This window comes from Astatotilapia calliptera, chromosome 20 (assembly GCF_964374335.1).
Source record: "Astatotilapia calliptera chromosome 20, fAstCal68.1, whole genome shotgun sequence".
Classification (NCBI taxonomy): Eukaryota; Metazoa; Chordata; class Actinopteri; order Cichliformes; family Cichlidae; genus Astatotilapia; species Astatotilapia calliptera.
Window position 1 is genome coordinate 31,499,782 of NC_137441.1, and position 25,744 is coordinate 31,525,525.

General features: G+C 40.9%; 1 protein-coding gene across 11 annotated transcripts in view; it reads right to left on the reverse strand.

The window, feature by feature from the left end:
* The window catches only part of LOC113013014 (forkhead box protein J3-like), an 81,344-nt gene that overhangs the window by 46,544 nt on the left and 9,056 nt on the right, over positions 1-25,744 (reverse strand). For all 11 annotated transcript variants that reach the window (XM_080295677.1, XM_026153535.2, XM_080295676.1 and 8 more), the window contains 3 exons: positions 24,970-25,093; positions 24,164-24,650; positions 1,897-1,971 (listed from right to left, as the gene is read on the reverse strand). In XM_080295677.1, the coding sequence (XP_080151803.1) occupies positions 1,897-1,971; positions 24,164-24,529 (441 nt within the window). In that variant the 5' untranslated portion in view covers positions 24,530-24,650; positions 24,970-25,093. The remainder of the gene's footprint in view (positions 1-1,896; positions 1,972-24,163; positions 24,651-24,969; positions 25,094-25,744) is intronic.

A 25,744-nucleotide genomic window follows, 5' to 3' on the forward strand; every position in this document is an offset into this window, starting at 1 on the left:
AATATTTTCAAGAAAATTATAATTTTTTTAAACTGAAATTTACTGCTCACAGTTAATCTTACAAACAAAACATTTAAGGGGGTTAGTCTTAATAAAACATCACACTGATGATAGAGAAGTCTCAAAAACTCATGGATTAAATATGATCCACTCGCCACTATTTACACCTATTTTTTCCCCAAACTGTTTTAGATTATGTTAGATTTCAAAAACACAATGTCTTACAAAATAAATCAGGATTTATTTCTCTGAATCTATTAGTTGCTTCTTCTTTATTACTTCTACAAAATAAGGCTGGCAGTAAGTGTCACTAAATAAAAAGTAAGTGCTGTGAGATGGCCGCATCCACAGTATCCAAAAGCATCAACTTATCTGTTATTCTTCCAGTATCAAATTAGTTTTCTCTAGGTTTAGTTCTCCAGTGGTGCACGTTTCTGCATCCTTTCCCCAGAAAATCCACCGAAATCCTTTTGATACATAATGTTAAAACACAGCAGTCTCCAAAATAAACAGATACAATAAGAGAAGAGGAAATCAATTGCTTTTAGCTCCTAGATTTCCTTCCGGTATTATTTTTTTTTCCAGCCTTTCATTTTGCCTCTTCCCTCCCAAGGAGGTCCAAAGCTGCAGACTGAATTCAGGAGGTTCATCTAGGCCACACATGCACACAGCTCAACTCTCAACATCTATCTCCCCCCCACCTCTCATATTCTTTCCTCTTCTCCTCCCCCTGTCTCTCAGTCCCACATCACTGAACAGTACACAGCCAATTAACGTTAGCACATGCATGATTTAGCTTCTCCTCTCTCTCTGTGGCTTCAAACAGAGCATGTACATTCAGCTTCTCCACACACACACACACACACGCACACAGCTGACCTCCCACCCCACCACCACTACGCCGAGGTATCGACCACTTCGATCCACGGTGTGAATTAAGGTGCTGGTCAGGTCCAAGTCAGGCTAATCGGGGGGGGGGGGGGCCCTCTCTTTGTGTCTTTGCAGACTATAGGCCTCCACTCAAGCCCAAGGATTTTGTTTGAATTATTTAAACCTTCTTCCCCCTAATTCATTTTTCAATGGCTCCAAAATCCCCGCAGCCGGGAGAAACTCTCCGCTCCCCCAACCCCACCTCAACCGTACCCCCCTAAACAAAACGAGCAGAGTTTTTAAGAGCTCATTGAAAAGTTTGGCTCCTCAGTTTTGTGTAAAAGTGGCGGATCGCCTCTAACATTAACCTTGTGACGAGTTTGAGCTTGTATTAAAAATATGGCATAAGGACAGGGTTCAGTGATCAGCTGCAATTATACACTTTCCCCATCTGAGCATGTCCTTCGATCTCAGCACAACCAAGCACTTGACAAATTGTTGTTATCAAACTGGAGTTGCTGAAGTGGCCGTGGCAACGCTGCTTCCTAACCACAGCAGCAGCAGCAGGAGTGAAACATATCTAAAGCTTCCTCTGATTGTGTCTGCGAGATACAGAGAGAAGCAGTTCTAATAAAGCATAACAGATGCATGGAAGGCCTTGCATCTGAGGGAGAGTACCTACATATACTTATTATTCATTACTCCCTGTACCACATTATTACTTGGCAGAATCAATATCGTAGGAGCCACAGAAAACAGAGAAAGCAGCATTAGGCATTCAGCACAGCCGGTTATGGAGTTACAAATTGCTTTTAACCGCAGACACTGTGTGTGTGTGTGACAAAGAAGCAGAGCAAGTGAGCACTTAAGCACAAGTGTGTTCACACATGTGGCACGAGTGCTACTAAACACGTCAAAAGTCGCCACGTACTTGCAAAGCCTGCTGAAACCCACTCGACATTTTCGCCGTGCGCCGCCCAGCTTTCTTTTTTTTAAGTCGCACAATAAGGTTGAGAAAATACTTACTTTTCCAGGGTCGTCTTTGGAGCGAGGCACTTTGAGAAAACACTTGTTCAAGGACAAGTTGTGTCGTATAGAATTCTGCAGAGGGAAAGAAAAAAAGGAAGAAAAGAAGAGAAAAAGAAGAGAATATTATGAAGTAGTAACAAAGTGGCATCACTTTTACACGTTTTCTTTAAATAAGCAAACTGTAATATGCTGACTATATTACAGTTACTTTCTGAATCTGCTTTCATTCTACAGTAAGGACTGGAGAATATGAGAAAAGTCTGAATTGTGTGATAACATTAATAGTAATGACGGTTACACATTTGCTCCACAGTTCCTATTATTTTTCTTTCTTTTTCTTTTACATATACCCACACGAAGACGCATCAATATGCACAGATAGATAAACAGAGAAATAAAACGTATGCTTTTTAAACATGCTCTTATTGAACAAGGATAAATGTCTGCTGCGTTATGCAGCATCTTTAGTGAAATATCTGCTGTATGTTGGCTTTGCATTAAGGATGAAACACCATTTATCAGCCAGCTTTATTCATTAGTGTCCACTGCAACAGAAGCTTTTATCTTTTTCCAGCCTTTGTCAAGACTGTTGGAAACCAATGCAAAACCATTATGGGACCTTGCCATGTCCTTCATCTCCTTCCAAAGTACAAGTTTTTCTTCACTCAGATTAGAATCTGGTCTTACTATCTTTAGCTTGGGTTTCACTCGGCTCTGGCTCCAGAACCTCGGTCTCGACATTAGCGAAGGCCTTCAAAAGGAGTCCTCTGCTTTCTACTCCGTACCGTGTCGAATAAAAACAGACACTACGGGTCACGGTTAGACAAGAGTGAAATGCGGGTGCAGATGCAGACGACTCCATTGATTAAAGCCGAAGCGTACCAGACGCTCCTGAAACTGATGATTGAAAACAGGAGGCTGGAGCGCATTTCAGTGAAGATAGGGAGCGAGACAGAGGGATGCTAGGGCAATGATTCGCCATGACCGTGGGGTGGGTGATAATGTCAGTGGTTGTGCGTTTGATGTGCTACAGGGTTGGATTTGTTTTTTTGAATATGTCAAGAGGCTGTGTTCAGAGTAAAACTGGAGGGAGGAGGAGGAGTTTAAGCTGGGCTTAATGAAAACTCACATTTTTGTACACGTTTGGTTTTAGCCATAAAGACGAGAAGATCATATTTCTTAAATTTATAACAATCCCTATTGTTTATGTGTGTATTTGTGTGTGTGTGTTGTGAGGGTAGGAAAAGGAAAAGAAAGAGAGAGAGTGAGAGTGAGAGAAACGGGGGGGGGCACAACAGCTTATGCTAACCTGACATGAACCTGTTCTCCCTGCAGGCTCCCGTTCTCCACTCATCTGCTGCTGCTAATTAATACCACTGGGGAGGAGGAGGAGAGAAGACAGAGGGATGGGAGGAATTTCTCGTCTCCTTCTCTCGGGTTCGTACTGCTCAGCAGCAGCTTTGTTTCTCTTACAGAAAAAGAAAAACACCTTCTCTCTCTCTCTCTCTCTCTCTCTCTCGCTTTCTGTCTCCAGTATACCATTACAGCCTAGTCCACCTCTGCCTCCCCTCGATCTCTGCTGAAGAAGAAATGCTCCAGCAGGTTTTGGCTTCTCTGCTTAGCGGGTCACTGGCTGCTTGTGGCCGTCCATCAAGGAAATATGTGGCAGTCGGGAGATGAAAAAAGGCAAGGAGGACTGCCACCAGCTACCACACTACGGTAACCATCTGTTCCAAAAACTTTCCTGCAGTTGGTGGCGGTAGATCATTAACACAGAGTCCCGTCACTTCAGGAGCTAGCCCATCTAACTTTGCTAACCTCTACCTGTTATTTGTTTATTCACACACTATATTTTATGACTCAAGCAATTTTTGGAACATCTGTGCACTACTTGCTATGTCTGCACAACCCCATCTATTTCAGACTTTGTACACTCTGGCAAATTTCACTTTTGGGGCATGTGTGTCCGTTGCTGGGCCCGCATGGTTGCACTGTGGCTTTTAAAGCCTTTGTACAGCCCTGGATTTGTTCCTGTCATTTAGCTAACTAAAAAAATCTTCCAGTGTGGAATAATGATAAGTCGGCCCCTTTCAGTAAATGGAGAATTTACTGTAATATTTTTCAGATGGTTTGGAGCACGGGAGTTTTCTTCCATGTGCGCGTTATGATCCACATATCAACAAAAACAGCCCGTAGCCCAAACCAATCAGCATGCGAGGATACAGTTGGATTAGGATAGAATAGATAGAATAAAATGAGCCAAATGCTGAATTTAAAGACTGACATGTACAGTGCTGTTTGAAGCTTGCAAACTTGCACTATACTGTATTGCTTAATTAATTTCATGCCCTTCTTTCTTTTGTGTCTGTGCTGATTGTATGTGAGAGAAGGGTGAAAGGAAAGGAGCGAGAGTGGTGATCCTCTAAGCTTTGCTTATTTTCTAGAGTGCCCAGTAATTACAGATGAGCAAAATATATTTTTTAACTGAATTAAAAATTTTGTGTATAAAACTAGACTACATGACCTTCTAAGCGGTGATACAAAACCAACGTGGTGCTTATGGCGTAATCTTAACTTCTGTATGCTGTCAGCACTCACGGTGATGAGACATTTGCTTAGCGGCATTAAACAAAATATATTTGAGGTTAAATGGTAAAGGTAACAACCAGCAGGTCAGTATTTAATCTTTATATGATTCAAACTATCATTTGGATATGGACATTATATTAAAGTTATATTACATTATATAATAGTTCATATTCAGTGTTAGGTAATGTTGGTGGCTATGGCTCAGGTGGTAGAGTGAGCAGATTGAGCTCCAGCCTTAGCTGAACTTTGCTGAGCTAACTAGCCTTTGGTGCAGCACTCCTCCTCCTCAGTGGGCTCCCCCACCAGTCTTGTTGAGCTGTGCTTGACTTGCAGGTGTGCTTCTACATATTTGATGTAAAGCCGCAGCTGACAAACATTCATTATCGGCCAAGGATACATCTTCATTTCTCTTACACTTGTGTCTCAGTGGAACAATGTCACAAGTTAAGAATGAATACTGAACACTAGTACAAATGCACCTGTGCATGCTGTTGGGAGGTAGAAACAAAAGAAACATAGGAAATATGGTGCAACAGTTACAAATAGCTAATATGAAAAAGTAACAGTTTTTGAGGCTGATTGGACAACAAAGTAACCAGAGTACTCTAATGAGCTCATTTGTAATGCATTTCCCTCCACATTGCTCAGATACCGTGTACATGTATATATTGGTTATTTTCAGCATATAACACAAATATGGTCTAAGACAGAGCTACTGGAAGAACAATGGTATGCTTCACAAAGCAAAAAGCAATGCATTATATAGGAGGTTAAACACACAAGTACAAGAATGCCAGCACTGTAACAAAGCAACAATGTCTGAGAGGTGATATGAGCATAATAGGAAAGGTCTGTGCAGCAGTAGTGATAAAAAAAATGCTATGTGAATTTATATATGCACTTTCCTTGCTGTGGTCACAAAGACGGGAAAAGCGCTATATTAATAAAGCCTATTTAAAAATATTTAAACATCTTTACAGACACCCTCTTTAGTTTTAAGATTAGGCTTAAAAATGTTGTTTTTTATAGTTTGAGCCAGATCAGGTGACCCTGAACCCTCCCTTAGTTACGCTGGAGTAAGCCTAGGCTGCTGAGGTCTTCCCATGTTGCTCTTAGCAAAGTTTCTTCTTCACTCACCTTTTTTCACACTCTATGCATTTAACCATGAGTTATTATTAATCTCTGTTTCCCTTCCACAGTGTCTCTTTTGTCCTGTCTCCCTCTCACCCCTAACCTGTCACGGCAGATGGCTGAGCTCGTTAGGGAGAAAACTTTGGTGCGTCGACGTCCGCGAGCTCTTCCAGGAATGGTGATGATGCTTTCCAGGAAAAGTCGAGAGGCACTGAGTTAGTATGTGTTGATCGCAAACGTAATCAGCTCCAGAGCAGGTAAGGTATTCAGCAGAAGTTACCGTGGCGATGCAACAAGGTAAATGAACCACCTTTCCAACATCGAAAACCCAAACTTACCTCATCAAACCCCTAGCAAGGTTCGTCCTGGTTCGTTTAACTTCAAGTGAATGAATTCCCCTAACTTTTATTTACTTCTCAATATGTTTTACTCTTTACTTTCTTCATTTTATCAGCCTTTTCATCACTGTATGGTAATTTTTCTTTATCGAATAGTATGAAGATTTCATTTCAAACATTTAATAGGCTGTTATGAACTCCATGCACACACGCACACGCACGCACACACACACACACACACACACACACACACACGCACTCTCTCTTAGCCACCCACACGTATGCAAAAGGGCGAATGATACATAAAACAAATTCTGCTTCTTTTCCCTGACGGGATCCTGGATAAAAGAAAGAATAACAAAAAAAATCTAAATATGATTTCTCCACATAGCTCGCTACAAGGACATAAAGATGCTGTGTGTGTTTGTGCGTCTCTTCCTCGGTGTAACAACACACAGAGGAAAACCGTCCTTCATTCTGTGCCTGCTTGTTTGTGTGTCATTTGTGAATACATAGTACATGTGAAAGCCTGCTTTCATAAATGCTAAAGAAATAAAAAGTAATCTTTCACTGAATAATCATTAGCAATAGATGAACTGATTAGCAGTGCTGTGAAGTAAGATAATGAGAGTCACTGCTGTATCTTCCTCCCACACATTCCTTGCCCTGCCTGATTAATTAGCTTTTTTTTGACCAGGCTGAGGCCATGCCATTCCCGCCCAGTAGCTGAAGGATCACAGAGCGTGCGAGTGTGTGCCTGCGTGTTTGTGTGAAATGCAGGCGCTGAATAGGACTACTGGTTGAGTCCCATACCTTTGGCATGAACAAAATTATATACACAACATCGACAACCTCCATTTCAACGGAAGAAAAAAAAATGTCTGTAAACACAGTAAATCAGTGTTTGCTCTCTCCATAAGCAGCAGTCCAGACCAACTAAAGGCATAATAAGTATGTCTGTGGATGCATGTTTTCCATAACTTAGCAGTTACTGTGAGTATATTATAATGCACAATTCTGCCATCCAAACTACACGAGAGTTACTTAATAATTATCTAATTACTACGGAGCCCTGAAGTCGCTTGGAGAGTACAGGCTACAGTTTTGATTAAGTTGAATGCACAAGATGCAATATGGCTCCACGATTTAGTTACTTGTCCACACAATATATGCATATAGAGAGAGACTAGCCTTTCTCCCTGAATTATGAAGAAGTCAGCAGGCGCCCGGGCTTTATAACTCATTACTTAAAAGTTAAAAATCCTCTTTCCATCCACAGTAATCTGCTCCAGACTAATTTTAATCAATGCAAGCAGATCACAGTGCAAGACAAACAATACTGATCTCTATTGGTTTTGGTTAAACCTTCCAAACACGCCAGACTGGCATTGTGTCTACACCTGAATGCATGCAAAGCATCTGCCTTCACACAGGTGCTCACAATCAGCATGTAATGCGTTTCATGTTGTGATGGAGAAAGCTTTGTGAGGTGTTTCTAAAGCTGTGAGGAAATTCGGAGGAAAAAAATCCGATAGAACGAGACAGAGCACGGAAAGTTTGTTCAGCTGGCCGACATTATTGTCCAATATTAGCCATATAAGGATCGATCTATTAATCTACTGGTATCTGTGCAATAAACGAAAATTCAAAGAGCAAAGAAGGGACGGGAGAAACACCCTCCACTCCAATTATATGAGTGTTGCATAGTCCAGCAGAGGGCAATTTCCTTTTTGGTAACAGAAAAGTCAAGTAGAATGTATAAGAGAAGATAAATAAAAAACACATAACATGTTAGGGAAATCCATACATGCTTCAATTGTCTGTTTAGAAAACAAAATGATTGGCCGATATATCGAACAATAGGCCAATTTCTTTAAATCAGCAAATGTCATTATCAGCATTAAAAATCATATATCAATTGATCTCTGGAACTAGATATTTAGAATAAGATGATAGGAAATTTTGAAAGAAATGTTAAAATGAAATGTACACACATATTATTAAAGAAAATGTGTCTTGTTTTTCTCGCCTTCTGGAAATAACTAATTAAAAATATCAGTAATTTGCTACACAAACCAATTACAGACTTTTCTTAACGACGCTTACTGACTCCACATTAAAAAAAAAAAAAGCCTCTAAAAAGATTTTTACTAGCAGGTTTTTGTTGCTGCTTCCAGGATCACCTGTCATCACTGGAAGAGTCAGTCCAAACCAGCGTTTGGGGAGTGTTTAAAAATGACAGACTTTCTTTCTTTTGATTCCTTTACTGCAAAGACTAACAATTCCCATGGAAAAATTTATGAGGTTGCGCTTCTTAAAGTACAGAGGTGATGAAACTTGACTGGAATATTTTTTTTGTCTACAGTAAATATGCTAACCCAAAAGTGTGCCTCAGTGTCTTTATTTTATTGTTCATATAGTGCTTCCTGGCAATTCTGCCGGTCCAGATTTACAGGCGCTGTACAGTGAAAAGCCACCCCTCATTTCTTTATATTTTACTAGGAAAATGGGAAACTAATGTAGCAAAACATGTGCAAGCATACATAGATATACAATATATAAGGCAACTGAGTTTGTACAACTCTAATGAGCATGAAAATCAGTATTTGATATTTGACCATATTTTTTCTTCAACTCGGATCTCACAGGCAAACGTTTTTCAAGAAAATAGAATAGTCAGGGAGATAAATGAAGTAGACACTGGGAGGCGTGCACACTGACAAAGATTTAAGCCAAAAATTTCCCATTTTAAGTCCATTTCTTGTATAATTTGGCATACCTCAGCCTGTTCTCCCTGATTCCCTTCCTTTAGAACGGCTTCTTGACAGCCATCCTTCCACTGAGACCATTTCTTTAATTTGGTTTCTATGAACAGTAGATGGATCAGCTGAAGTTCCAGATGGATTTCTCAGGTCTTTGCTGTATTTTTTTCCCAATTTTGTAAGGGCATGACTTTCAGATAGTGTCGATCTGCTCGGACAGGCTTTTTTTTTGAGACCTACTACTTCTTCTTCTTTTCTTCACTTTCCTCAATTTTTTTAACGACGCACTGCACACCATGCTCAGATATGCCAACTTTTTAGACAGCACCTCTTCGGAAATCATTTGCTGGCGCAAAAATACTATTTTATGTCTGTAAAACTGTGTTATCTATTTCATATATTCAGCTAAAGAAATTGGAACAGATCATGTATTTTCGCAACAGGCTTCTAGCAACAAAGTGTCTAATGATACAATTTAAAAGTTGCCTGTTATGAAAGCATAAAGAAATCTCCTCAGACCATTGCATAATACTCTATACTGATTATTTTGTTGGCTGTTTGACGTCATGTGGCTACATCCATGTTTTAAATGCAGTTTACGGCTTTCACACTATTATTAGATAATGACAGAGACTTGTGGATGTTTGCATGTGCACAGTATATAATGTTGTAATTACTGTTTATGTGTACATGTGGTTAATGGATGTTGCCGCTGCCTAATGTAGGCTGCAGCATCCTGGACTTGACGAGGGTAGTTATATAAGGCGGGCTTGACAGGCATGGATGACTTTTTGACAAAATGCAATGTGATATAATGTGATGTGTGACAAAAAGTCAGGTTTTGGAAACATGCTTTCGGGTGGAGAAAGGAGAGGGATATAAGGCTGTGCATGTGTGTGGATCAGCCGTAGAAAGAGATAAATGATCAAAGAAAGATGCTTAACAGGATAAAAAGCCTGTCTGCATGTGTGGGTGTGTGACTAGATATGGTAAAGTGCAAGGTAAAGGCCCCAGAAGATATTCTGGCCATAGGCGGGAAGCTTCCTGCTTTTGTGAATGTGTGTTTGTGTAGACATGCCAGAGAAGCAGGTCACATAGAGAAGAGCGAAGTTACATAAGTGGTAGGTTTGGAAGATTTGGGTCATGCCAGCAGAGTTAAATGCAAAGTGGTAACATTAGATGGCATTTGCTCAACAGAATTCAACGCTCCTGAGAAGAGATGTTTCATAAAGGTGGAAACAAAACTTTTTAATATTTTCCTGCTCCCCAGGTTTCCTGCTGTAACAATCTTTTTCATTTTATGCACAGACACTGAGGTGAGTTATAGCTGAAGCATTAATGTGCACACTAAACTAAATGATTCCCCATCAGGTCTGCAGTTTGGGGAGGGTTTGATTACAGTCACTAAAAGTTTACAAGACGACATTTAAAAAATGGATGAAATCCAGCATACTGAGACACTGAGGCCTGGGGAAAAACTGTAGATCTTTACATTTTTGGTTGAAAATACATTCATTAATGTGCTTCAGCAGGCTGTAGTACAAAGCCTGGGAAAGCTCTAATAAGCAAGGTATAAGTCCCACAGAAACCTCTGCTCATCTGTTGTTGTCTGCTGGGAGGCTGAGGTCAAAGGCCAAAGGGCCAAGGGTATTTGCTGGCCAGGGTTTTAACCTATGGCGGGAGCTTAGTCGGTCTGATGTGCACACACAAATGCAATCCCACACAACAGTATTCACGAGAGTCACTCCCATGCCCTTCACAATGAATGCATTGTTGTGTCGGAGAGGTACAGAGGCACAATCAGAACCACAGCTAGAGAAAGAGTGAAAAAGGAAAGAAGCCAGAGCAGGAGAGGATATTGGGAGAAAATAAAGAAAAGAAGAGATTTTTATTAACTTTCAGCTGAACACATACAGTGAGGGGGTAAAATGTAAGTTTTGAAAGTAAGGCACAGGAGTAGAAGCTGGGAGGAGGGAGAGAGCAAGAGGCACAAAGAAAGAAAGAGCTGAAGTCGGCTGGATGAGGGAGTGTAGGGTACAAGCGCACACGGACAGGTGTCTTAGATGTGAAAGTCTCCTGGGTTCTGAGTATCATTGAGACACCTTATTATATCCTGATGGTGACGGAGTGACAGCCGCTCGGTGAGTATGCAGGGCTGAATGCAAGTCACTACTTCAAACTCCATCTGATACATATTCATTTCATTTGATGGACTCTTTCCCCACCCTCTTCACTCCCTCACTCAAGTACTTCACACAAGTCATCTATAAGATGAGAGGTATGCGCGGCTGTGCAGCGTCTGCTTGTACACAAGTGTGTGCGCCTGAGTGGGTGTGTGCATTTCAACGTTTGTTGGTTCGTTCGTCTGGATGTAAGCGCGCGCGTGTGTGTGTGTGGGTGTACCTGTGCACGTGAGCAGATATGCATGCACCTGTTCATCTGCGTTAATGTGTCTACACGTGTGTGTGTGTTTCCAGAATGTAGCATAACCTGCTTGCTTGTGTGTGATGGAAAGAGAAGGAGAGGGCCTAAGTGAGTCTGCATACTTGTGACTCACACACACATACACACAAAAAAAAACAACAACATCACAGACAAGGTGGAAGCAGGGTTTCTGCCGTCTCTGGGGATCTAGCAAGCTGCTCCAAAACAATAAAAATATTCAAAAACGCAGTTCATCATCCCAACCAGCAGGCCCAGCTTTGCCACATCATTTTGTCTAGAGTCATTTTAGACACAGACTGCTTGGATGCCCTTAGCAAGTTGCAGGTTATACTAATCTAGTGTTGCATTTCCAGAGGCTCACATCAGTCTGGTTTAATTATTGCATCAAGACACGCACTTCATCTGCCGCTGATGCAGCTGACTGACTGCAGCAAACCCAACACAGTCACCCCTACTCAAACAACATGGATCTGCACCACTAACTTGACAAAAGGCTTAATTCTCGGATGCTTTCTGTCATATTCCAGTTCAGCTATTGCTGATGTAAACCTGCTCCTGCTGCACACTGAAAGCTTACGATTGTGTGCAAGCTGTGGCAAAAATGCAATAAATTCTTACCATAGCATGTTAGAAATATATTTGCTTGAAAAAACGATTTCACTTTGCTGCTTTAGCCCTCCAATGGACTGGCAACCTGTCCAGGAAGTACCCTGCCTCTCACCTTGTGATAGCTAAGATGGGGTCCAGCCCCCATAAACCTGAATTAGGTAGGCAGTACAAAAATGGATAGACGGCTCTGTCTGTTCTTCCGATGCTGTAGCATCAAAGATGCACGAAAGCCTAAATAAACAGAGAATATGAATAAAAGATTTGGTCAGGGATTCACTTGGTGCAAAACTTCACGAATCAGGGAATTTTACCAACTTGGAATCGGATCTGAACTGGAACAAGTTATCAGATCCCATATCTGCTGGTTGGATTCTTTTTTTATTGTGGAGGAGCCTCAGGAAATATAATGACTTTGCAATTGACTAGCAGAACCTCATTAGTACTGTCACTCTCCAAAAAGTTCAATCAGAAAAATGTCTATGTCTATGGTATATGTATGTGTGTAAACCACATTTTCAGAAAAGGTTGACCTAAGAGCTTGAAATCAAGATCACCAGGATTCAATCTCATTTGAGATTTTTTAGTAGACGGCATATGTGGTATCAATTTAAAAAATCCTATGTTGCCTTGGTCTCAAGTTACCACATTCACAAACTTCGGTGTCCAGCGGAGAGATGACATTTACTCAGGTTATTTGTTTAATACTAAGATTTGTTCACTAATCTGAAACTTTTAAATGTGACAAATGTGCAAAAAGCTGAGAAATCAGGAAGGGAGCAAATACGTGTTTTTACTCTGTCATCAAAGCAGCACTTAATGGTCCTTTTTAGTCTTGTATTTGACCATTTTTCAAGTTAGACATGACTTGATCCTCGCTATCTAACCAGTTGAAAAGGAACACGCATGTTTATTAGTTCTTGAAACATTTTTTTCTTTCCTTGTCTTTGTTAAGCCGTTCTGCCACTTGACTGCCAAAGTGATCAGCTGAACACCTTAGAGACACATGACAGACACAGGTGCAAACAGCAGTGTGTCTCAGGTGTCCAGCCATGATCAGATCACACAAGACACATTTTAAAACCAAGTGTTTACAGGGTCTTTGATGAAGACTGTAGTGGGAATTGCAGAAGAATGAGCAGAAGACTAATGTATTCGATGCTTATCTGATGCCAAAACACCTTCTAATATTCACAGATAGGATTTTACAAAGCAGGTCGGTGATTATGGTGCTACTATTTTATCTTTTTTTCAAGAGATAAACAGCAGAAATACTCTACAACAGTAAGAGATCATCCCAGTTTTCCCAGCCTTTGTCCTTCCTGTGTCACATCAGCAGGATTTCTGCTCTCACAACTAATTTAGAAAGACAAAATTCTTTCAGGTGTAATTTTATTATAGTGTTTCAAAAATAACACAGAGACCAAAGTAGGTCGCAGTGGCAGACTTCCTGTTGCTGATTGTTTCAAGCAGAGGGCTGTGTGCGAAGTGACAGCTTCTGTCACCAGCTTTTCCGGGAGAGGAGGTGAGTGAACAGGGAAGGAGGAAGGAGGGGTAGGAGGACAGGCAGGAAGGAGTGCACTGGTTGTACTATGCATCCCAATGCCGTTTGACAGCCGCCCTTTTCTATCATGCTTACGTGAAGAAATGAAGGCTATTCTAGTCTGATTTCTAAACTTGTTAATTAGGTGGGTTGTGTTGAGCTGTTTGGGAGGTTGCGTGGTTCATGACTACTGAAACTGCAGTGGATTTCCTGTGGGTATAGATAATATCCACAACATCCATCTAAATTAGTTTTTTTCCCTCCTTTTTCTTTAGTTTTACAGATTTTTAATCACCAAAATGTGGTGCCTTTTCAAACAACATCCATCTAAATTACTTTTTTCCCCTTTTTTCTTCATTTTTTATAGACTTTTAATCACTCAGATATGAAGCCTTTTCACAAACTATATTAATCTGCTCAGACACCGTCCAGAACAGTGTAAAGGCCATGTTTCTGGTACTGTTCAGGCTTTCTGTGATTCACGTGTCAATATAACCAATGGCAGATTGGATTGCCTTGAGATGATAAAATAGAGATCAATGCCACGCGGTTATCAGCACTGTTGCTGTTTTATGATCTTTAACACAGTTATAAGCCTTGAACAAATATATTATGTGGTTGTTTATTGAGTTTAGAGCTTTAATAATGTAAGATTTTGTAAATAGGCACAACTCCTGTCAGACTGTTTAGCAAATACCGGCTGTAGTCTGCAAGTTCTTGTTTACTGATGCAAAGAGAAGCAGGAATCTAGTTTTTTTTATTCTTTTTCCGATTCAGTGTCACTCCCTTGTACATGAAAAATTATTTCTGGTTATATGTCAATGTGGCTGAAATGGACAGGACCAGATTTTAGCCAAGTTTTAGATAGACAACCTCACATTTGTGTCTAAAGTATTTTAGCATGCAGAGGAGTTCATGGTTAACTCAGTGGATGCAAGGCCACTCATCAATCATCACTCTTCCATCACTGTGCTTTACAGTTTGTATGACTGTCTGTATGACGTTAGTATGACGTGTGCGGATATGCTGTGGTTGTTTTTCTCCAAAAGATCTCCACCTTGGCCTCATCTGTCCAAAGGACATTGTTCCAAGAGTCTAGTGCTTTGCTCAGATGCAACTTTGCAAACCTACGTTGTGCTGCCATGTTCCTAAGACAGAAAAGACTTTCTCTTGGTAACAATTCCAAACAACTCATAACTGTTCAGCCTTTTTCTAAATGTACTGAAATGAACTTTAACATTTAACATGCTGAGGCCTTCAGAGTCAAAGATGTACTCTTGGGTTTTTAGGAATTTTTCTGAGCACTGCATCTGACCCTTGGGGTGAATTTTCTGGGACACCCACTCCTGGGAAGATTGTGGCATGCAGCTGAATGCTCCAGACCAGCAAACTGGCAAAAATGCAAATTTATACCAGTGATCACACTTGCTGATGATCAATTAATCACATGCATTTGATTAGCAGCACCTGGCTTCCATTTACCCTCTTAATTCATATGGAAGTAGAAAGAGAGTGCTGAGCTTTTCTACGGGCCTGCAAAGAATATTATGAAAATGTTTTTTTTTTCAGATTACTGTACTGAAATTTTTTTTTACGATTTTTAGTTTTTAAGAATGTTGTATTTTCATCTACATTAAAGTTAGGTAGCTTTTATTTTCTCCCTGAATACCTCAGCTAAAAAAATCTAAAAATAAAATTACTAAATCTGCTTAGGCTGACACCGCTGTCAATTTCATTTGAATGCCTTTTTATTAAAAAAAAAAAAAAAAGCACCACACATGTATTATTTGCTAAAAACTGTGCCTAAGCAGGGCTGCTTTAACTTTGGTAAATCAGAAAACCATCAGCCATTTGCTTTTTTTTCTAGGACACGCTTTGACGCAACCCAGGGTCTGATAAAGAACAGGCTCGTGTCAGACAGGAAACAAACCCCATAACTAGGGAAGAAGCTCATTCTGTGGTATAACTGTTGCATTCCAAAGTGCTAGGGAAACCGGCCTAAAGCCTATTATTAGCCATATGGAGAGTGCTGCAGGCCTGACTGGTTAGAGAGGGAAACACAGTGTTGGATGAGCGCCAAATGCTCGAGGAGATAGCAAGAGAAATTCCTGGCTTTTAATTAAGAATTTAATAGTGAGACTCATATTAGTGATTAGTATGTAATTAAAAGCTCTAGCAGTGTTTCGTACACAAGTATAATTAATAGCTGCATCTATGCATGTGTGCGAGTGTGGACACAGCTTAAAACGGAAAAAAAGCTAATTATCTTAGTCTGCCTTTCAATCAATAGCAGCAATTTATATTTAAATACAACTGTGGTGGAAGTTTATATATATTATGGCTTAAATCGTCTCATAAAAAGAACAGGGGCTAGGACTGCTTCACAGCTCACCATCAAAGCTGAACTGTCAAAGTCCAAGTTAAAGGAACATATTACACCAAAAATAAATAAATAATAATAGCTTTGCAAGCTCCTTTGACAACGATGACCTGGATGACTGAGAACTTTCACAGACACCAAAAATAAATAGTTTTTTTCCCCTACATCAGGGTGAGTTGCCCATCTAAAGAAAACCTTGGAAGCAATGTCTCTTTCCAAAAATCATGAACTGATTTCTTAAAATAAAATAATAATAATCATATTAATTTTTTTTCCCAACCAAATAACACCCAGATAGATAAACAGCACTACCAGGCAAAAAACACCTAAACTTAACTTTTCGAGTAAACTATCCCTTTAAAAGTGAACAATGAACTGTGGCCACAACTGCTTGTCATTAACTTTAACAGCCGACCTTTAACAGAAAGAGGAAGTTAACAGCATTTGTTGCATGACCGCCGTTTTGCTCCAAGCAGTGATGAGAGACCAGCCAGTTTAGTAGGGCAGTTCCCACGGCAACTTGCTCTAGTCGTGTTAAAAGTGAGTCTGTTAACACTAATTTAATTTATTGCAGTGCCCCACAGTGGTCAGCCCGTGCTTTTGTTCTACTTTGGTGTCAACGCAAAGAAGAAACTCATGCAATCGAACACCATTCAGGAGTTCAGTGGGATGATTCAAATAGTCTGTCCTCTTTTTTTTCCTCTTTACCAAATGGATCTGTCAGGATAATGAGGAGTTTAGGTGTATTTCTGTGACTTGAAAGTATGCAGCGTGTAAATGTATACACAACTGAAACACAAAACAAAATTCTCTGCATCGGCCAATGCACATTTATTTCATATTCTCATATATTTACAAGAGATTGAGGTGTTTGTTTTCGTGAAATGATACGGTTTTTCCAGTTTAGAGAGCTTAAAAAAACCCTTTTTAAGAGTATTTCATACAATAAAAAAACTGCTGCCTTTTTTCCCCTCTCCCTAGTAAAGGAAACGAGAGCCACTGTCAGCCTTTATTGTTTTTTTCTTGTAAGGTTAATGAACACAGCGCTCAAATTTCAGATAGTTACTGCACTGAAGCGTATGCATACCTATACTGAAGACTGAACACTACATGGTTTATTACGATAGCTTAACAACTACCTTTGCAATGCACTTCCCTGTGGCTTAAGCCACTTCATGCACGATCACTGCAAATTTCCCATAAGACATTACATTCTAACAACTTCCTTGAAGCGAAAGCCTCGGCCAGGAACTAAAGTAACACTCCAATGCTGCTTCTCTCATCAGTTAACCATGAGCGCAGAGCATGCGGGCCCATGCACTAACATTATGATGCAGTGCAGATGTGCACAGACACACATCTGTACAGCCGACTGGTTTTACGTGACACGCAAACTGAGAATAGTAAGGTACATGATTAAGGTAAGTAAGACACAGTTCTGTAGCTCTATGTCGCTTAGTAATGTGGGGGAGAAACACACAGCGGCTGTAGAAACATATCCAACCCTGTACACACGTACCACTACACCACTGGAGCTGTGCAGACACACTGACTGTACAGTGACAAAAATGGAGATGTGCTCATAAGACACAAACTTAGGTGCTTCAGTGCACCTACAGCAACAAAATGACTCCCTGCAGCCAATGACAACACTGGAGTTCCTCCACATACTTAAGTACTCTTGACATCGAGCATCGACCTTCACTGCGCTCAGCCGCAGATCTCCCTTGGAGCAGGCATGAAGGGACGGGACTCAGAATAATGGCCTGGTGCTGATTCATATCAGGTGATTGTCTATGACATACAATGTTCAGCCAAAGGCCACTGCGCCAGTGCTGCCCTTTACAACGTCACATTAGGCCTTGCTAATTTGCAGCCAATTAGCCTGGCTGCATGCGAGCTAGCCTGAGGCCACAGGGGTTGCAAGAGAGCAGGTGAGTAAGTGCAGACTGCCATTTGGTGAAGGTACAGGTCTAGGCGGCATTTCTTAAGCGGTGAGTAATAGGAAGACCTTCACATTTCAAAGATAATATAATGTTAAGATGAGGTCTGAGTAGGTCACATTTTTCTAGCATTATATTCAGAATACAAAATCATAGCGAATACAGAAATTTACTTAATAAATTCCATTAAAATAAACAAAAATATACAAAAGAAAAGAGGAAGGGCCTTTTCTGGTTCTTAGAGCAATCTTAATTTGCTTGTTAAGTCAGGACCGCTATCATCAAGAGCAGATTTCTATCTGAAGTAACTTATATTTGCTAGCGTTGACCTTCTCTGTCCTTCCTTGTGTATGTGCAGAAAGCTGGAAGAGGGGGTTAGAATCAGCACGCAGGACACAGCAGACATGCTATGTTAACAACAGATATGACATGGATTACAACGGATGGGGTGGGGGCGGGTTGCAAAGCAGCTTGCCAATCCAACAGGTGGCAAACTAAATATGCAAAATAGTGTGAGCTTTATCATACAGCCAACTGGATGTGCAGAAAGTTATCATCTGAGCTATCAGCCTGTGTGAACTGGCTTTAAGATTAGCTGGTCTGCCAGTATAGTGCCATGCTTCATGTCTGGAAACCATAGATAAAAGATAAACTACTTCGAATGCCATGAAGCTTTCACATGCAACAAACTGCCCCAGCGAACACAATGAAACATGTTCCAGTTTGATTTGCTCGATAAAGACCATAAACTATTAATCCACTATCAAAATGACTTATTATTTGACTAATCCTTTCAAGATTTAACACAAAGAGAGGAACTTCATTATCCACCGAGCTAGAAAACATTATTTTGTGGGAAAATATTGTGAGGAAAACAACCTCTGGCAACACAAATAAAGGCAGTGCAATTTAAAAATATTCAAACTGCATAAAATGAAAGCTAATTAAGATAAAACAAAATGCACTAAATAGAAAACACTGTGGGCCACATGTTGAAGGTCAGCAGTAAGTTTAAAATCCTGACTGCACAGCTTGACCTGATGGCCAAGCGGTCAGGGCGCACACCTCGTGATCAAAGATGCCCTCAGCAGCTGAGTTGCCCATTGCCTCTAGTTGCTGCATTTCATTAACTTGCTCTCGTTCCCATATCTATCTATCTATCTTGGAATAAAAAAAAGTATTTAATTACAGATGACTTTACTTTTACAAAGTGAACAGAGGCAAAAAGGCAGAAGAAAAGATAAAAGAACTCCTGTGTGGCTTCGGTTTCCTGCTGTGTAGTCATTATGAGTTGTGGCAAAGGTAGATTCAACAGTGGAGGGACACGTGGGTGTGAAAAGGATGCGAGGGGGCTACAGAGGGCATGGGAAAGTAGAGCAGTGTAGGGTGTGGGACGCAGGCAGGGAGAGAGGGTGAGGCTGGTAAAGATAACATAAGAGAGATAATGCTGTTGCAGTGATACAAAATAATATGACGCAGCCTGATGCAACACCGTTTGCATTCCCCTCCAATCTCCACTCCAGTTTATTCCTCCGCTTCCAAATAAAAAAAGATAAACAAAAATACGGAAATGCTACGCATGCATGTTACACAAGCTGAATTTAGAAGCTTTAACGAGGTCTGTAAACAAATCGCTTATGCATGCATGTGCTTTTTAATTTCATCTTTTTTTTTTTGATTACACATTCTCAATCTCCTCCACAGCTCCAGAGGAAGCCTGTCATCATTACTTCTCAGATGTAAAAGAGCGCTCCATTTTTTTTCCCAGCTAAGACACAAAAATCTCATGACCTTGGAAATTTACATGATTATAACAGCGAATTATTCCTCTCTTTAACGTGCTGCATTCGCAAGCATGGCTCGAGTCTAGACGCCACACGTATGACAATCTCACGGCGGTCGACGACTGTATGCTGAAGTTGGTAAACGTGTTTGCGTTTGTGATGTGCGGTGTGGTGTGTTTACGGTGTGTATGGCTGTGTGTGTGTGTCCTGGTTTCAACTCTGCCGTTCTTGCACTCTCACATTATCATACAGAGCAGACGGAGTGCGTGTGTTGGGTAGTAAAACTCTCCTCTGCTCTCTGACAGCACTCCCCCCTACGCACACACACACACACACACTCACACACACCTCCCATCTCGTCTCCTGCTGAGCTCCCCGTGTGTAATCTGTAGACTGCACACGTACACTGCTTACCTGAGTGGGACTCTCTCTGCAAGTGTACAAGCTTGTGTGCGTGTGTGTATCTGTGTGCGCGCATGCATGCACGTGCGGCAGAGGGTGAAGGAGACGGCAAACACGAGAGACCAGGTATGAGGTGTTTTCTGAAAGCTTGGCTCGGTACATGCAGAAAACACGCTTCTTGAGAGCGAGCGTTTGCAACGTGTGCACGAGCGAGCCCGGCACTGTCTGCCGAACGTAGCTCCAAGACAATCCTTGTGTCTGTCTCCTACTGTGTACAGCTGACAGCAATCACCTGAACTGGAATGAACCGGACTTACGTAACTTTCCCTGTGAAAGCCACGGCTGGCCTGAGAGTGAGGAGTTGGGTCATCCAGGAAGCAAAAGTTTATAGCCATTTCCTCAAAGATGAATATAGGGGGGGGGGAAGAGAAAAAAAGCTTCATCGTGGTGACTTACATTTACATCTATAGTTCTAATTCATCTGCAGGTTGATGATTTTGAAATATTTTTTCTCTTCTCAGACATATCAGAGTTCAACCAGCGTACTACAAGTGGCTTTCTGGCCCTAAGGTGATCTTATACTGGACAGAAGCATCCTCATTTGCAACAATTAGTTGTAAAAAGTTGGAAAGTGATTTGATCAGCCTACTAATCTCATTATCTGTCTTTACATTTGTTTTAAAAATTGCTAGAAAGAACAACAAAGAAGTAAGAAAATCCTGATAACAATGACATAGCGACACCATGTGTTTTGTTTCCTAGCAACAAGAACACAAGCCCTGGCATGTCTGAGAGCCAGATCAGCTTGTCAGCTTCCAATGGCAATTTAGTACCTAAAAAAGGGAGCTACTTCAACGTCCTCCAACAAAGCTGAATACTTTGCAAAATGTGCAATAAATATGTTCTCAGTGGAAGTGGAAACAACAAACCTTGAGGCAAAAATATAAAAAACGTTGAGCACAACCAGCCCAAAAAAGCATGTAAGCAGATGTTAGCAGCTATTGATGTGCAACAAAACTAAATAAATAAATGTAGTGCTGGCTACTTGCACTCCAAATGATGGTTTCCCATCATTTTTACGAATTGTGCAAAAAAGGAGAGATTTAAGCAACTGGTTAAAAAGTTCAGCTCAACGTTCTCAGATAGAAAATATTCTTCAATTTCAATTATATTGTGCAGGTGCTTGATGAGATACAAGGTTAAAATCCTTTAGTTTAGCAAAAGCAGTAACTAAAGTGTTAAGCACTTGCATTATCTTTCACTTGCGGCTGCTTTTGTGCTTACATTTACTTTATTCAGTGTCACAACTATTGCACTATGAAAAGGCCATTCAGACACAACACGACAGCGACACTGGTGCTCTCTGAAATCCACAAGTAGTGATACCAATACTTTGTTTCTAGCCTTTAACATCAGCATGTAGCCCACTTAATTGTGCTATATAGATTCTTGTTCTGGAAATAAAAAAATATACTTCAAACATGCACTATAACAAAAATGGCGGAACCTTTTTATGTTGAGCGCCAGTGCATATAGTACATTTGATTGTCATCAATGACAGCAGCTCATTTGAAAAGAAGGATAGAAAATGGCTTTCAAATGCTGCTGCCAGAAAGCAGCAATCCACTACAAAATGCTGTTCAGTATTTCCCCCCCTGTATCTTCATAAATACAATTATCTCAAATTTGTATATTTTGATACAATTTTGAGGCTACATCGCTCACTTCTACGAATAAGTAGGCAAATTGTATGTCCAGTGATGAAGGAAAGCTAAATCATTCATTGCTAAATGTAAATAACATTAAATATGATTTGGTGCACTCATGTCGGAATATATGCGTGCTCTTTTCCCTTCACGTTGAAAGCAGGTGGACACCGATACATTATTTAGGCAGAAACTCCTTTTTCTTAGAGAGTTACAATCATGCTCATTTCCAGATAGATAGATAGATACATTACTGATCCCACAATGGAAATTGTTGTGTTACAGCAGCACGATAAAGTGTAAAAACAGTATAGTTACAGGCACCTTTTTAAGGCCTTATGCTATAAGCTGCAGGAATTTATATATACAACAGTGATAAAAAATGAAGTTAGTTAAACAACAGTAAAAGTTATTTTCTTGCACTCAACTTGAGTCGATTTGGATGATTCACAGTTCAAAATAATCTCTATATATCTTACACTCGACCTGACTACAACAACTCCTTCTTGCTGGCTTCCTCCATATTTAAGAGAATTCTTTCTTTGATTGGCAGCATGTGAACAGCTGCCAATCAGCAGATGGATGAAAAGAGTGAAATGCAGCGTTACGTTAGCTAACATAATAGTCTAAAAGTCTACAATATATTTTATTAAATCGATCTATACTGACAAATGAAAACACTGTGTAGTTTTATAGAGCTCTGGCCTAGAAAGAATCCAACAAAACTCTGGGTTATGTGTCTTGCAAAAAACTCCCTGCACGAGTGTAGTGAACAAATGCCAGAACGTGTGAAAAGGAAAGCGCAACGGCATCAGCATAGCGCCTTAATGATGCTACTAGAATGCAGCTACACACACAAATCAATGAATCTAGCTGTATAATTACGGGATACTAAAACATACTGGCACTCAAATACAACCAGCAGGAAAGGCAGTCATGAGCTGCAGCGAGAGAAATCCTGGATGGTCTCTATAACCCCCGTTCTCTCTATCCGAACAGAAAACTAATTGATTGAATCCTGCTAACTGGTAAGAAGCTCTTCCAACACAACCTGGCTTTTATCATAACCTTTTTGTCGCCGTACCTGGCATGCCTCCGTTCAGGGAACGGTGTGCTGAAGATTATAGACGGGGAACAGACGCGGGGAAAAGAAGAGAGGAGGGGAGTGAGTGAGTGAATATGAGAGTGAAGGAGAATAGGGGAGAGGGGGTTTGGTGGAGAGCAAGTGTTTGGGAGATGAAGATAGAAAGCGTAAGACTGAGAAATAATGAGAGAAGAAGAAAAATGTTCTTGCTCTCAGAGAGATGAATTGGTTGATAGTTTGCAGACAGCCTTTCCAGTGTCAGGAGAAGGACTATATCCATTCCCTTCTTTGCTAATAAGGCAGAGAATCCCCAAGACACAACCGCAGGGATCTATTCATTTGTCTCCAATAACACAGCCACCTTTCTGCTCATATTAGCCAGGATTTGCATAGCTACATTTGCATAAGGATTTAATAATGTCATCTGAATGAGACGAAATGCATCTGTCAATCATTCTTGGTTCACTAACAGGGTTCTGTGCTCTTCTGGGTTACAACTGGTTCAGGGTTATGCATTCTGATCACTAGCATTATGAGTGTGTGAGGATATGGGTGTGAAATAGCATAGAAACCTGAATTAAGTATCCAGTTTCCGTTTTCAGTCCAATCTATTCCCCTACAAATCCCCTAGCAAATCTAGGTTTAGCTTAAAATGTCTAAGATGTAAAACATATAATCGATTCGACTGATATAAGATACAGCATTTAAAGAAGCATGTTGGACTGATGCTTAATAGAAGCGGGCAGTATTCTGAGCTCTAGAATAAAACTACAAACTTCTACCTGGAGGTTTATTTTACAGCATCTAACAATGACCAAACAATGTCGATTATCTCCAGTCCTAACAGATGATAAACTTCATCAGTGTCTGTATATAAATCTTCAATTTGACAGTTAATCATTTAATCAGTTGAATAGTAAAGGAGGCAAACAACTAAAATCGAAAAATAAATGTAAAAATGCAAGAAAAGTTTTGCCGTAAAAAAACAGCCTTGACTAAATGTCAATACATCCATCTAACTGTACTATAGAGTTTAAATAAAAAACCCCACAAAAAACTAACACACTGGATAGTGTGTATATATACAACATTGTATATTGTCGCAGTTCAAGGTTGTGGAGTCTGCCTACAGATGATTCTGAGACAGGAAAGACCGGAGCTTGCTGGTTAACAGCGAATGAACCTTTAAAATAAGAGGACGAAGATTGTTTAATAGTAAATCACTGACCATGTCGTTGTCTTGAATGAATGAAAAAGCTAAAATAAAGTACACTTCGATGAACCACCCAGTTTAATCTTTATACTAGGCTGGTGATGTACCACATGATCAGACCTGGAGCATTTTTGGATCCTTTCAGCTTCGCTATAAATTTGACATACAAAGATGCTGAAAGACAGACCTAAATAAATCATTGAATAAATAAAATATTACAAAACTGTTAGCCATCATAATTTGTGAAAAAAAATTCCCATTCTGAAATCAGACTCACATTAGAACCAGTTCACCTGCAGACAACAAGAACAAAACACAGTTTTTATATCCTGTCCTACCTTCCATCCGCTGCCTGCCTCTCTGTAGTAAGGGAAGTTGTCGCAGATCCACTGGTAGATCTCGCTGAGGGTCATCCGTTTGCGCGGTGAGCCGTTGATAGCAAAGGTGATGAGGCTGGCGTAGCTGTAGGGCGGTTTACCATCTCTGTGCTGTGCTGCTTCCTCTTGGTCCAGTGTGGTTCCTGGGTCCAAATGTACCATTTTCTTGCCAGGTCCGTGCCCGTGATGGTGCCCGTGGTGGTGGTGGTGCCCGTGGTGGTGGTGGCCATGGTGGTGTCCCGTGTCGGCCTTCTGAATGGCTGCCCTCATGCCGAGCTGGGGAAGCCAGTCCATTGAAGTAAGGCTGCTCTCCAGCTCAGAGGTCATAGTGTTTGTCTTGTCAGGGGTCAGGGGTCAAAAGGGAAGATGCACGGCTCAGGGACTTGGCGTATGGAGGATCTCCTGTTGGCTCACTGAATGGGTTCTGTGCAGCAGTCTTGGCTCAAGCCTAGAAGAGCAGGAGGTTTATTTACTATGTCTATTCATCTCCTTTAGCTGGAGCAGAAAGAACACTTGGCAGACACACACAGATGTTAACTTGCAGAATATTCTCCGCATACAGTGCAGCGCTGTATAATGGAAAACTAAATATTTTGGCATGTTGCTCACTTGTTCTGTCACAGTGTGAATAAATATGATATGCACCGTGAGCTATGGATATGAAAAAAACAAACAAACAAAAACTTTAATCAAATTGTTTCATTGCATTAATTATACAGTGATAAGCAAAGCTGCATGGGGGACTAGGTAAGAGTTAAGTTTCTTACTCTTCCCATTCCTTTCCATCTTTCTTTGGGCCACAGCATCTGAGGAAGTCACCGAAGTGAAAGGTAGAGCTCGTCCCTCGTGCATGTTCACAAGATCTTCATTTAGCCTCTGTAATGGCCGCTGCTGCAACGTACAAACACAAACCACACAAGACGGTGAGCTTGGACTGCCAGACATCCTTCATAAGATATTAATATCGCACAACCGTTCAACTGGCCTCGGCATCTGTCCAACCCGATTAAAACTCTTCTCTCTTTTTCTCTCTGTGTTCTGTCTATCTGGATTGCCTCGCACTCTCATTCCCTCCAAAGTGGAAATGGCAATTGGATCTGCCGAGTGACTAAAAGCTGGGGAATTGTTTTCACAAGTGCCTGCCAAATGGGGGGAACAGCTCGGGAGGAATTCCAACCCTCTGGAGGAGCCGAAAGGCTCGTCCCCTTCCCCTCTCTGACTACCCCTCCACACAGACACGCGTACACGCACGGAAACACACACTCGGTGTTCTAATTCTCCGACTCTCGACGTGTCTCACTCTTCTGTCAAGTCCACAACCACCCCACTGCCTCCCCCCTCAGGGTTTCAGGTCCTTGCCAGGCAGACCCAAAAAATGAAACCTCAATAACCCTCAACATTTGATTTTCGAAGCTATTTTTAGAGCAACACTGGACCTAAAACTGTACCTTCTGTTACACAGAGACTGAACTATTTTTTGGAAGTGGGCACTTTGAGCGTGATTCAGGACAAAACAAAGGGAATCATTTGGTACACCCAAGA